Genomic DNA, 13,274 nt, shown 5'->3' on the forward strand with positions numbered 1-13,274 from the left:
GCATAGGTGCGCCATTACTATGTCAAACTTAGTAATGGCGCACCTACACAAAGTGCGCCATTACTAACTTTGACCAAGTCATACACATAGTAATGACGTACTTTGTGAAGGTGCGTCATTACTATGTCAACTAGTAATGGCACACTATCCCCTGGTGCGCCACTAATAAACAAATGCCCCCCCCCCCCCCCCCCCCACCTTTTCAGTGTAAAAAAAAAGAAAATGATGGAAATGTAAAAAAAATAAGTTTCCCACGTGATATGTGGTCTAGTTGTTGGGAAAATTTACAAATATGAATTTTGACTTTATTTACAAAATCTCTCTAGAATTTAGTAAAATGGGCATAACTTTTGCATACGAACTCGGATTAAAAAAAGTTTTTTATATGAAAAATCATCTACTCGAAAAGTTACATCTGAATTGGACCGAGAGAAACTAGTTCAAGATTTTCAGAATCCCCAAAAACCTAACAGAATAAAAGATACGAGGCTTTTAAGATCTAGAGGGGGAAATGGAAAAAAAATTCAAACTTACTAGTGGTGGTGCGCCACTAGTAACAGAAAAAAAATTGGTTTCGATTTTTTTGGATTTTTTTTCAAAATATGATGCGTAATATGACCGGAAAGTTTGAAATATTTTTCAAAATTTAATCACACTCATGAACATGAACAAAGTCCTAGACATCAACAAGATTTAATAGGATTGATATGATAAATATATCAGCAAGTGTCTGTTAAGTGAGGTGGTGTTGGGGTTGGATAGAATTGCAAAGTTAAGCGTGCTCGGGCTGGAGTTGTGTGAGGATGGGTGACCTTTTGGAAAGTTTGACCACTTAGTGCGATTTGACTTGAGAGAATTTTTTTTTGAAATTTTGTTTTCCGAAAAAGAATTTGAAAAAAAATTGTTAGTAATGGCGCACTTCTATGTGGTGCGCCATTACTAAGTCAGATAGTAATGGCGCACTTCTACGCATGCTAATGGCCACTATTATCACACTACTAGTAACAAATACTAATGACGCACATTTGGAGTGTCATTACTATCTGTGAAAAAAAATCCTGATCGGCGAGCTTTGGCCTCCCTCACCATGCTAGTTACTTGTACCATTTCGAACGGGAGAAATTCTCGGGTCTTCAATCACAAGAGTGCACCGCCACCGATCCTTCCTCGGAGAGGCCAAACTTTAGGTTGTTGTAGGTGCCAAGAAACTTGGAGTAATTTTATCACGTGAGTAATTTGTCACATCGTGATTGTGGTTCACGTGTAAAATTCTATTCTCTCCTTATTTAATATATGAGGCAAATTTTTTGCCTCCATTTCAGAAAAATAATAGCTAGCTAGTCAATCAATCTATCCATCCACCAGGGGCCAAATTTAGTGTTTTCTTAAAAAGAAAAACAGGATTTGACTTTTTTTCTACCGCCACCCGACCTAGTGGTAGCCGAACACACCCTACCGCCAGGCTCTCGGGCGGCAGGAGTACTAGAAAATTTTGTTGAAGAAAGGTCTCTTTTCCACTTCGAATGAATGTGCATATATAGTACAATTAATGGTGGTGTTGCTTTCCGGATGAACTGTTGCTTAGGCTAAAGGACACTGCTGACATAGCACCAATGCCAACAGATACCTGAAAGCTCAAAAGGTCCAAAAGCATATAGATGCGAATCAAATCCCTACATCTGGATTGGAATATGCATCATCATCATGATCAACATCACTAACTAAAAGCAGAGAAGAAAGAGAGAGCGTCCGTCCAAAAAGAAAGGAAGGAAGATGATCAAATGATCATGATTGGTTCAGGAAGCCGTCCCAATTCCCAACCCAACCAAGGAAAATATCTACAGTAGTCTGGAAGATGATTTGAATAGCCGGCTGTAGAAAAGAAAAGATGTAGTGGAGGCGGTTGCTCTGAAAAATCAGCCCTTGCCTTGTTTGCCAATTCAAACTTCAAAGCCGTCTAGCAGATGACTGATACAACACGGTAATTACAAACATTTTATTCTTTGTACTTGCGCCGTTCTGACAGGAACGGCGCCTCTAACATGACCTCTCAGGTTAGCCATAATGGGAGTAACTTAGCTAGTAACATAGCACACTCTAAGAAATTTTTACTTACTCCCTCCAATCCCAAAATATAGTGCGCCCGCGCTTCCCGAGGTCCAACTTTGACCATAAATTTAACCAACGGGACCAACTGCGGCGGGAGAAAAAATTATATAATTGAAAACTTCTTTCGAATACGAATTCACTGATATAATTTTTGCTCCCGCCGCAATCGGTCTTGGTAGTTAAATTTACGGTTAAAGTTGAAGCACGGGGATAGAGAAAGCACTACATTATGGAATGGAGGGAGTATGTGGCAAGTATTTAATATGAGGTAGTAACATAATATGTTACTATAACATAGCGCTTCCCAAGACAAAATGAGTCTACAAGCTAATAAATGAAGCCATCTATGACACTACTATTATGTTAATTTGCATTATGAAGGTAGTAACTTAGACTAGTGTCATATAAGTTACTCCCCACTATGACCAGCCTCATTGTTAAACCCGCCAGTCAAGCCGGATATTTTTGGCCCCGTCAGATCCGATGTACTCCCTCCATTCCTTTATACAAGGCCATTATGAAAAAATACGTTTTGCATCTATACAAGGCCATAACAGTAATCGAGGCAAAAATTAATAATGTTTCCTCGTACAAGCAACATTTTAAATATTTGCATGCATGTAGTCATAACGACACTGTGTTACTTCCTTCTTATTCCTTTTTTTGCATGCATGCGGGCGTATTAATGATTCTGGTTGACGAAAAAAAAATTATCTTATAAAATGATCATTAAATTTTATCTTGATACCTGTAATTTGAGTTTGAGGTCTTATAGAAAGGTTATAGAAGGGAATGGAGGAAATATGTATCCACCAGCTAAGATACGTGCAGCTCCATAACAGGGCCAACTGTAGTAACCAATCAATCTGTCTATCAATGAGTGAAAAGGACCGAGCTGCCTTAATTAACATGCATGTGATGTGATTCTCAGCTGTATCCTGGTCATCACGGCATGAACGGATGAAGACAATCAAGCTACTGCGACCAAGATGCATGGTACAGGAACCAAGATGCCGACGGCTGCACGGCGGAGTGGATGGTGGGGTCGCCGTCGGCTGCACCGTCAGGTTCGAAGACGGCAGAAATCACATATTTAACCTGAGAGTCCAAATCAATCACAAACTGACCTCGCTGAAAAAAAATTTCACTCCGCTGACCTTTTTGTGTGGCGCCGACAGCTAGGCGCCAGCACACCACTATGCAGCGCCTCTGCCTTAGGCGTCGCACCTTCTGCCAAGCGTGGCAGCCCTGGTCCAGTGCGGCCCACAGACCAGCACTGCAAGCGCCCTCATACTTAGGCGCTACACCTTGTAATGTGCAGCGCCTAGTGCTTAGGCGCTGCACAGTCTGTGTGCCACTTAGGCTGGCCCCACCCTCTCTCCCCTCCCATCCCCACCCCACCCAAACCCTTAGCCTTGCGCCCCTCCTCTCTTCCCCTCCCCCTCTCAAATCCTTCTCAAATCTTGCAAATCCGAAGTATTTGACCGTGGATTTCGAAGCCAACCCCCTTAAGGTAATCTCCTTCGATCCCCTCGTTTTCATCCATAGGAATTGTCACATTTGCTATTGCTACTTTGGGGAAACCCTAGTTTTGGCTTGGATTTGCAAATTTGTATTGAATCATGTTATGTTTCTTTGCTAATTTGGGTTGGTTAGGCTTTCATAGTATGCTAGGGTTAGAGTTATGTGTGTTTCATGTTGGTGTTAGGGTTATGCTATGGTTAGGGTTGTGGTTATTGTTAAGTGGGGGTTAGGGTTATTAATTCATATATATGTTATGGCATATGTATTTTGTGCAAATATTTTTTGTTAAGTACTTACTTGATATATGTGTGTTTTTTATTATTTTAGGGATGGGGAGAACATGTGTTTATGTTCATCATGTGGATAAAGAGGCCTTTTTGAAAGGCAATGTTGAGCCGGACCCGGATGAGCTTGACATGGTGTTTGAGAGTAGTCCAAGCTATGCGGAGCTCTTGGACCAAGTGAGGAAAGATTTGAATTGGATGGACCCAAGTGACGTTGTTGAGTTCGTGGGAAGGCATAATGTTGGTTTTGGAATGCACATCCGTTGGAAGACAATGCGTGTGAACTCCGAGCAACGTTGGGTTGCATACAAGGAGACGGTTGCCGAATCTCTAGACAAGGCTCTTGAGTTATTTGCCTCCAAGAAGGTTGAGTCTACTTTGAATTTGGACTTGAACCGGAACCCCTCCCCGTTGGTTGCTAGCACTCCACCACCCATGAACCGAGATCAAATGAGTGAACCTCATTTCACGCAACAAGATTGGCCAACATTGAGCCCGACTCCAAACAACCAAAATGAAGGTTTTGAAGAGGAGAATGATGAGTACGAGGAGGATGACAACGAAGTTGATCTCCATGACAACAATGTGGGTGATCTCGACCAATATCATGTGCAAGAGACAATGGACCAATCCATCCCTTTTTCCCGTGCATATGCATCGGACTTGGATGACGATGGTCCAGATGAAGAAGTTGATGAGGAGGGGTTCACACCGAAGGAGGCCCAAGCATTCAAGAAGGTATTCGGGCGGGATCACAAGACACCATTGTTCAAGGATCTTAGTCTCGCGGATGAAGCCGTTGTGGATGGTGGCAAATGCATATCTCTTGGAGCTAGGCCAAGTTCTCACCGTGATTTGGAAGACGGCAAGAACGGGATATATCCCGGTTGTGAGTTTCAATCCTTCTTGGAATTGAAGATGTGGCTCGACAACTACTCGGTTACGCATTATCGTCCACATAAAGTGGCCAACTCGGATGTCAATGTGCGTTACACGGTCAAATGTGAAGTGCCAAGTTGTCCATGGATTGTGCGTGCAAGGCCATGGAAAGGAGGTCCCACTTGGCGCATAGTGAGTTGTCTACCAAATCACATGTGCCGGCACAAGAATGCGGATGGCAAGCTTGTGTACCAACAACACAGACAACTCACGTCCGAGTTCATCGCTTATAGGCTTTCCAACCAAATATCCACACTTCCAACAATGAGCATCAAGAGTGTCATTGACCTTGTGAAAGCCATCTTTCATTACAAGGTGAAGTACGGCAAGGCATGGAAGGCAAAGCAAGCCGCATTCAAGATGTTGTATGGCAATTGGGAGGAAGCATACAACCGACTCCCTAGGTTGTTGTTAGCTATGGCCACTACAAACCCAGGCATGGTTCACGTGGTTGAGCCTCATGGGCACCAAACATTGATTCACAACGGGAGGACCGTCCGAGTATTTGGCCGTGCATTTTGGGCCTTTGAGCAATGCATGAGGGCTTTTGAGCATTGTCGGCCCGTCATCGCCATTGATGGCACGCTCTTGACCGTACAATACAAGGGCACTTTATTGGTTGCAATAGCAAGTGATGCAAATAACCGGGTGTTGCCTTTGGCTTTCGCTTTGGTTGAGGTGGAGAACAATGATAACTGGGAGTGGTTCTTGCGTCAATTGAGAACAAGGGTATTACCGGCTGAAAGGGAAATTTGTGTCATATCGGATCGCCATCCAGGAATTCTCAATGCGGTGGTGGTTGACATTCCCGGACATAGAAAGTTGCACCATCGATGGTGCATGAGGCACTTTTGTGCAAACTTCTATAGGGCATGTGGTATCAAGGAGTTGGCCGATGATCTTGAAGATTGTTGTCTCGCTTTCACCAACAAGCGGTTTGCCACATTGTTCAATGCATTGCTCAGACACAAGAAACTTGACCCCGGTGGTCATGCATTTCTCAGTAAGAACATTGTCGAAAGGAATATGTGGGCACGTGCTTTCGATGAAGATGGCCGGAGGTACGGTCAAATGACAAGCAATATGGCAGAATGCTTCAATAAGGTGCTCAAGGGTGTACGTGCATTACCTGTGACGGCAATAGTTCAATACACATTTGACAAGATGAATGGATACTTTTTGAAGTATTCAATGGAGACGGATAAGCAGATTGCTGGTGAGAACAAGGATAAGCACAAGTACTATTTCCCACCAAAGGTTGAAGAATGGTTGGACTTTCAATCACGAAAGGCAGACTCCCAAGAAGCTGTACTATATGACGACAACGAGTGGAAGTATGAGGTGAAAGAGACTGGAGGAACCAGAAATGATGGCCACCAACACGGAGGCCGCGCTTTCAAGGTCTCCCTAACACGGTGTGATTGCAGCTGCATGAGGCCATCGCTGCTTCATCTCCCATGCTCGCACTTGTTAAATGCAGCCCGTGTTAGGAATGTGGACGTCAATCACCCTCTTACCGTGAGGGAGTCCGAGTTCTCAATCATGACGGTAAAGAATACATGGGCTCCCCGGTTTCAGCCATACTTGGACCAATCACAATGGCCGGAGTATCATGGAGTTCAACTATGGCCGGACCCGGAATTGAAGGTCGTTAGACGGGGAAGACGTAAGACAAAGCGTCTTAGAGGTGACATGGACGGATGGGGCCGTGGTGGCGGTGGAGAATACGGCACCGGCCAATTCCAAGAGCCTCGTGAGCAATCCCGTTGTGGGGACTGCAGTCATGGGGGACACAACACAAGAACTTGTCCCAAATCAAGAAAAAGATCAAAGAAAAATGATGCAAGCACAAGCCAAGCAAATGATAGCCAACCAAGTCAACCAAGGAGTAGCCAACCAAGTCAAACAAGCCAACGAGGCACTAGGCAACAAAGAGGTCGTGGTGGTGGTAGAGGCCGTGGTGGTGGTAGAGGCCGTGGTGATGGCCTAGGCCGTGGGGATGGTCTTGGCCGTGGTGAAGGCCTAGGCCGTGGTGGTGGTGGTAGAGGCCGTGGTGAAGGCCTAGGCCATGGTGATGGTCTTGGCCGTGGTGAAGGCCTAGGTCGTGGTGATGGTCTTGGCCGTGGTGGTGGCAGAGGCCGTGGTGGTGGTCTAGGCCATGGTGGCGGTAGAGGCCATGGTGGCGGTAGAGGCCGTGGTGGTGGTAGAGGCAGTGGTGGTGATCTTGGCCTTGGCGGCGGCCGTGGTGGAGGAATGTTCACTTGGCTCAATGGACCATTGTCGTATGTCACTTACTATGATCTTGTTCTTTTGGCTCAATGCTTGTGTTGTCATTTTGCATTGTGTGACTAACTATTATATTGACATTTTCATAGGTATGGAAACAATGAAGGGGGTGGAGGACACGGAGGCGAAAGGTGAGCTCCCTTGGTGGTCGGAGGAGGGAGAAGAAGAAGAAGAAGAAGAAGAGAGGAAGAAGAAGGGACAAGGGCCATGACCTTTTCTATGAACCAAAATGTGTGCTACTATGTGATATGAGACGTAAATGACTATGTCTTTTTGGCTAAATGTTTGTGTATGACTATCTGATTGGACAACTCTATTGCTATGTGTGTATGAGTATGTGATTTGGACTACTACATGTGATTTGGATATGATTATGTGCCATCTATGTGAATCACAAAACATAAAAATCACTTTGTATATGAAAACAGCAGATAGTGCAGCGCCTAAGGCCGAGGCGCTGCACATTACAGTGCAGCGCCTATCCCTTGGGCGTTGCACACTCACTTAGCATTTTTTTGGGCAGAAAACGTACTGGAAGCTTCTGTTGCTCTCTGGACTGGGATGTCCAGAAGTGCAGCGCCTAAAGAGTAGGCGCTGCACTATGGTGTGTGGCGTCTCTCCCTTAGGCGCGGCACGGCTGGACATCTATTTGCTGCACTCACCCCCCTCCCACCCATCCCCACCCCACACATCCCCACCCCCACACAGACCCGAAGCTCAGTGCCTCCCCTCTGCCCTCCTCTCTCCCCTTCTCAAATCCTCCTCAGATCCGGAGTATTTGACCGTGGATTTCGAAGCCAAACCCTCCCTTAAGGTAATCTCCTCCGTTCCCCTCGTTTTCATCCATAGGAATTGTCACATTTGCTCAAATCTTGCTACTTTGGGGATTGGATTGGATTTGCAAATATTTGTTGAATGATGTTAAGTTTCTTTGCTAATTTGGGTTGGTTAGGCTTTCATGGTATGCTAGGGTTAGGGGTATGTGTGTTTGATGTTGGTGTTAGGGTTATGCTATGGTTAGGATTGTGTTATTGTTAAGTGGGGGTTAGGGTTAACCAAGAATTATCGGTTTTGTAGGCATGGCTTCATCCGGTTCCATGACGAGGCCACCGTGTGCTAACCAAGAAGACATGCCGAACAAGTGGGAGGACGCATCTTTGGACAAGGTGAAGGAGAAAGATGCCAACATCCCGCCATGTTGGTGTGGAGATGTTTGCAAGGTGAAGGTATCCACCAACCGAAATAAATCATGGACGGAAGGGCGGAGATATTTTGTATGCCCGAACTATGCTTATGATCGTGCACTTCCAACTAACGCCTATGACCAATCACCGGTAAGCTCAAGAAGTAAAATGTTACTATCAAATGTGTGTCAACACTAACAAAATTTTTGTATGCAGTCACCGCCTCCTCTATGCAAGTACTTCACGTGGATAGATCTTGAAGTGCCAGAAGATGTCAAAAAGGACCAATACCAAGATTGTCTTAGGCGGCAACGGTGGTTTGAAGAATCGTTTCGAAGAGGCTTGGAGGAAGAGCGTCATCAGAAGGAGAGGATGGAGTGGAAGAAACGAGACGAGGAGAGGGCACGCCAAGCGAAACTTGCTCGTGAGGAGGAGAGGGCAAGAAAGCTTGCAAAGGCTCGCGAGGCGCAAGAGGAGGACTCGGCCCATGACAAGAAGGGGAAATGGCCTCGCTCTACTCAGTAGGGACTTCGGTTCGGTGCACGAGTCGTGAACTTGTGAGGGCATGTAAGATGTTGGTGAACTATTTTCTAGGGCAAGCTACCATTTGTCATTTGTAATGAATGTGTCGTGAACCATGTCGTAGTTCGAATTGTCTTAAGTTATGAACTCGTCGGCATAAAATTTTTGTTTGTTCAAATTGTTGTGATGATGCAGTCATTGTAAGTATTATGATGTTCCGGTGAAATGAATGTGCTGTCAACTCTGTTTTTGCAGTAAGGTGCAGCGCCTAGGCTTTGGGCGCTGCACTGTGAGGTGCAGCGCCTAGGCTTTGGGCACTGCAGTGCTGTTAACTGCCAAACTGCAGAAACAGATTCCATTTTGGCAAATACAAATATTGAACAATTCAACTGAACAAATACCACAATACCACAAATACTGAACAATTCAACTGAACAAATACCATAATACCATAATAATTTGAACATCACATCTTTTAGGACAACACAAATACCACAATAGTAAGAGTTCACCAACATATAACATAACCAAACAAGTTCATCAACCTAACGAAACGGCTACAAGAGAGCACTTCCATAGTAACAAACACTAATGCCTTCCGCGCGTGTTCCTGGTGCCACGCCTGCAGGCAATCTTCTTCTTCCTGGATGGACGAGCCTCCTCTTCCTGCACTTCCTCCTCCGCCTCCGCCTCCGCCTCATGATCCAAGCTAGCCATCCGCGAGGTCCCTACGACCACCTTTGGGTTGCCTCTGTTGTCAAAGTCGTTGGGCATGTACCGGCGTCTGGGCTGCCTAGGCTTGAACACATATGGGGACCGAAGTTGAGCGTCCGCCAAAGTCATGTCATCATCAAGCTCATCGCCTATCACACAATCAAACAATATGGTGAAGACCGACGTCGTAATCAAGTGAGAATCACATCTAAAGGATTAGTCATACCTCTTGGGTGACCGCACCCTCATCATCCTGATAAGCATATGAGGAACTCACATCGTCCCTCTGATGGTGAGATGAGGGGTCTGATGGTGTACCAGACCTAGAGGCAGATGGTTCATCAATTTCGGGATCACGGCAACCGAGAAGATTCGATAACCGCCTTAACTTCCTGGCCTGACGCTGTAACATGAACAAGTGTGGAAGATATGAAACTCCGCAACATAGACTACCTCTCATAGTGAATGCGATTTGTACCTTGAGGAATGCTCGTAGTGGACCATCATCATTGCCTTTTCCAACCGGTGTTTCCTCCAGAATAGACTGGCTCTCATCAGCTGCTTTCTTGATCTCGGTGCGCTGCGGATGAGAAAGAATGAACATGTTAGCCATTCAAACATGTGTAATACGGCCAACGGGAAAGTAAAGAAGAAACACTTTACCACATAGTTAATCACCGGAACAGCAGGGACTCCGTGCCCTACCCTGACATCTCTGTTGTACTTCCCCTTTGATAGATCCTCAAAGTTTACGGGTTCTTCAAGAATATCCTCATTATATGCCGGCGGGCATATCTCAACTCGAGTATTTTCAAGAAGCCATCGTATGTAGTTATCAAAAGCAAGTGGAAAATGCTCACGAAGCTTGGCGCGTGCACTGCTACGAGCTTCCTCCACACAAAGCTGGAAGCGGGTAACATACGAAGCATGATGCTTGTCCCAGTCCTTTATCTTCCGCTGCCTTCTCCTGTCCAACCTGCATGGTACAAAACCAAACATTAGCAAAATCAAGGAGTGACGATGCTTAGTCAATACGGTTCATGCTGTCTTACCTATGAAGTGCTTATCCGTATCCACCCATTCCGGCGGGTGAGGCTGGAACAGATCAAACTGACGAGACACGCGATGTGGCAAATGAAATAGGGCAACAATGCAAAATTGGTGAATTTTTTTTAGGCAAACATGAGAAATGACTGAAGTAATGACCTCGTTACCTGCTCAGGCGTAATCGTGTCCAACTCGGCAACGTACTTCTGGTACATGAGATTGACATCGTTCGTCATCTCGGAAACCACATCCCACTTGTAAGCCCAAGTGGGGCGCCGTAATTCGTCATCTTCATCTTCATACCAAGGATTAAACCTGACGCTCTTCGGGCGTCCAACAGGCAGACGCTCCCAGCTCCATACAGAAAGTAGAAGCATATTACCACCAATGCCTGCACTATCTGTGATCCTGCAACACGCATCGTCCAGCTGCATATGAAAGAAAAACAATGTTAACTTGACAGCAAGCTTGCATTGCTAATGAAGAAATGAGTTGATCACAAAACAGACCAACTACCTGTCGATACAAGTAGGCAAGAGTCGCTGAACCCCAGCTCCATTTGCTATCGAAGACGGTCAATGCCTTCAGCCACATCCATGGAGCGTTCTTGCCAGTGGAGTCAGGAAACAAAGTCCTCGACACAACATACCACATGTAGACACGAGCATGTGTCTGGATCACGTCATCAGTGGCATCCAGAGGGCACGTCGCAAAGTGAGTTTGAATCCACGTGAAAGCAGCTCCGGATGCTTTCCTTTCCTTCTTCTTCTTCTCTTCTCCCTCCTCTACATCAGCCTCAGCCTCGGTAGGAGCCATACCGATAAGAGCAATCATCTGCTCGCGCCACCCATCAGAATCGGTGCTCATACAGAGAGGCATCCCGTCGATAGCAAGACCGGTGATCAACGAGACATCCTCGAGCGTCACGGTCATCTCCCCAGTCCGAAGATGGAAACTATGCGTCTCCGGCCTCCACCGATCAGCAAGAGCGGACACCAGTGGAGCGTTCAGATTCGGTGTGGACCGGCTGACCAACTGAATCCACGGGAGTAGTCCTGCCTGCTTGATGTACGGTGTGTACCGCTCATCGTAAGGCATGGCAGGACCAGAGACCCCGTGATACCGAATCTTCAAAGGTTCAAGCTTCTGCAAAAAACAAGTAATGACAAATCTTAGGGCATGTAAATTTCAACTTAAGGCAAAATATTTAGATTACTCGTTATTACCATCTCCTTCTCGCGCATCATGTAGGCCCGGTGTTTCGTGTCGTAGACATCGTCGAGAAGCCAAACCATCCTTACAAAGTTCAAACAATAAACATATATGAGTTCATCTCAAATATCGGTAAACACTCAACATTTCATATGTGTTCATCTAAACATCTCATATGTATTCATCTACAAGAATCTCAACATCTCCTTCTCACACAATGAATAAATGATTGTAAATTCTCATATATATCTAGTATGTCATATGTGTTCAAGTAAATCAACATCTCATATTTCAAATAAACTCAACATTTAATATATATCTAAAAAAAATTCAACATCTCACATATAGCTACAACACTCAACATCTCATAATTATCTACAAAACTAGGCATCTCATATATATCTAAAAAAATTACAATATAGGTTTCACTAACAAGAATCATATAGTGTGTGGGGGGGGGGGGGGTCAAAGGTTCCACCTAATCTTGGGCAAACAAAGATCCAAACCAAGCAAATCAAAGGTTCCACCTAATCTTGGGCAAATCCCTAAAATTGCAACGCATTTACGGAGAAAAAGAAAGGGAACAGAGGAGTTTACCTAGTAGGAGGGATTGGAGATCGAATCCGGGCCTCAAAACTTCAGATCTGAGAGGGGTGTGGGGGGGATCCGAAGGGAGCACCGCTGCCGCCGCTCTCTGTAAACAGAGCAACTGCTCAGAGGGGGAAGAACTGCTGGGAGGGGTTGGCCCGATGCGGCTTAAGTCAATGTGCAGCGCCCAAGCCATAGGCGCTGCACATTACACAGTGTGGCGGCTATCCCATGGGCGCTGCACTGCTGTCTGTGGGGCCGCAACCCAACCAGGGCTGCCACGCTGGCAGGAGGTGCGACGCCTAAGGCAGAGGCGCTGCACAGTGGTGTGTGGAGCCTAGCTGTCGGGCGCCACACGAAAGGGTCAGCAGAGTGAAATTTTTTCGAGAGTAGATCATTTTGTGATTTGATTTCGCCCTGAGGTCAAATATATGATTTTTGCCTTCAGAGACAGCTCCTTCTGGCTATACCACCTAGCTGAGCTAGCTAGCCAATCGATTTGTCCATCCACCGGAGCTGCCTGCACTTCACTTGGGACGTGTTTGGTTGCTCGCATACAGTCTAACCAGGCCCGTGCGGGATGTGTGCAGCCTGTTTGGTTGTCTGGACTGCATGCGGTTTGTGGCCCGCATGAATTTTAAAGCAGCTTGCACCCTGGCCAGGCGAAAACGTTTCTCGCGAGCCTGGCTGGGCGCGGCCACGCGTGTGAGACAGTTGCACGTCTCGGACAGCACGGGAGACGGAAGGGACGTCTCATAACTCGCCTCCCACTCTTCTGTCACCGTCCAGTCTCACTGTTCCCATCGCTCCCTCTCTCCGTCAACGCCCCTCCCTCTCCTCCGATGGCTCCGCCTCGCCCACCGCC

At 46.1% G+C, this 13,274-nt stretch overlaps 2 protein-coding genes across 2 annotated transcripts; both read right to left on the reverse strand.

Annotated features, from left to right (window-relative positions):
- Positions 1 to 9,730: 9,730 nt before the first annotated feature.
- LOC125534604 lies at positions 9,731 to 10,615 on the reverse strand. The gene is made up of 3 exons (XM_048697783.1): positions 10,226 to 10,615; positions 10,041 to 10,142; positions 9,731 to 9,965 (listed from the first exon to the last, which is right to left on the reverse strand). The coding sequence occupies exons 1-3, from the start codon at positions 10,559 to 10,561 to the stop codon at positions 9,783 to 9,785; spliced, it is 621 nt and encodes a 206-aa protein (XP_048553740.1). The 5' UTR covers positions 10,562 to 10,615; the 3' UTR covers positions 9,731 to 9,782.
- On the reverse strand, positions 10,601 to 12,626 carry LOC125538510 (protein MAIN-LIKE 2-like). The gene is made up of 5 exons (XM_048701788.1): positions 12,419 to 12,626; positions 11,836 to 11,905; positions 11,126 to 11,755; positions 10,777 to 11,037; positions 10,601 to 10,672 (listed from the first exon to the last, which is right to left on the reverse strand). The coding sequence occupies exons 2-5, from the start codon at positions 11,902 to 11,904 to the stop codon at positions 10,601 to 10,603; spliced, it is 1,032 nt and encodes a 343-aa protein (XP_048557745.1). The 5' UTR covers position 11,905; positions 12,419 to 12,626.
- Between the last annotated feature and the right edge of the window lie 648 nt (positions 12,627 to 13,274).

This window comes from Triticum urartu, chromosome 2 (assembly GCF_003073215.2).
Source record: "Triticum urartu cultivar G1812 chromosome 2, Tu2.1, whole genome shotgun sequence".
Lineage (NCBI taxonomy): Eukaryota > Viridiplantae > Streptophyta > Magnoliopsida > Poales > Poaceae > Triticum > Triticum urartu.

Bases quoted from the DNA above. Each gene is read 5' to 3' on its own strand.
- LOC125534604 (XM_048697783.1), bottom strand. From the start codon at position 10,561: ATGTTTGGTTTTGTACCATGCAGGTTGGACAGGAGAAGGCAGCGGAAG. The intron at 10,143-10,225 runs GTAAAGTGTTTC...TCTCATCCGCAG, and splicing joins TTCCGGTGATTAACTATGTG to CGCACCGAGATCAAGAAAGC. The intron at 9,966-10,040 runs GTACAAATCGCA...TTCATGTTACAG, and splicing joins CACTACGAGCATTCCTCAAG to CGTCAGGCCAGGAAGTTAAG.
- LOC125538510 (XM_048701788.1), bottom strand. From the start codon at position 11,904: ATGGTTTGGCTTCTCGACGATGTCTACGACACGAAACACCGGGCCTAC. The intron at 11,756-11,835 runs GTAATAACGAGT...TGTTTTTTGCAG, and splicing joins TGATGCGCGAGAAGGAGATG to AAGCTTGAACCTTTGAAGAT. The intron at 10,673-10,776 runs GTAACGAGGTCA...GTGTCTCGTCAG, and splicing joins ACACGATTACGCCTGAGCAG to TTTGATCTGTTCCAGCCTCA.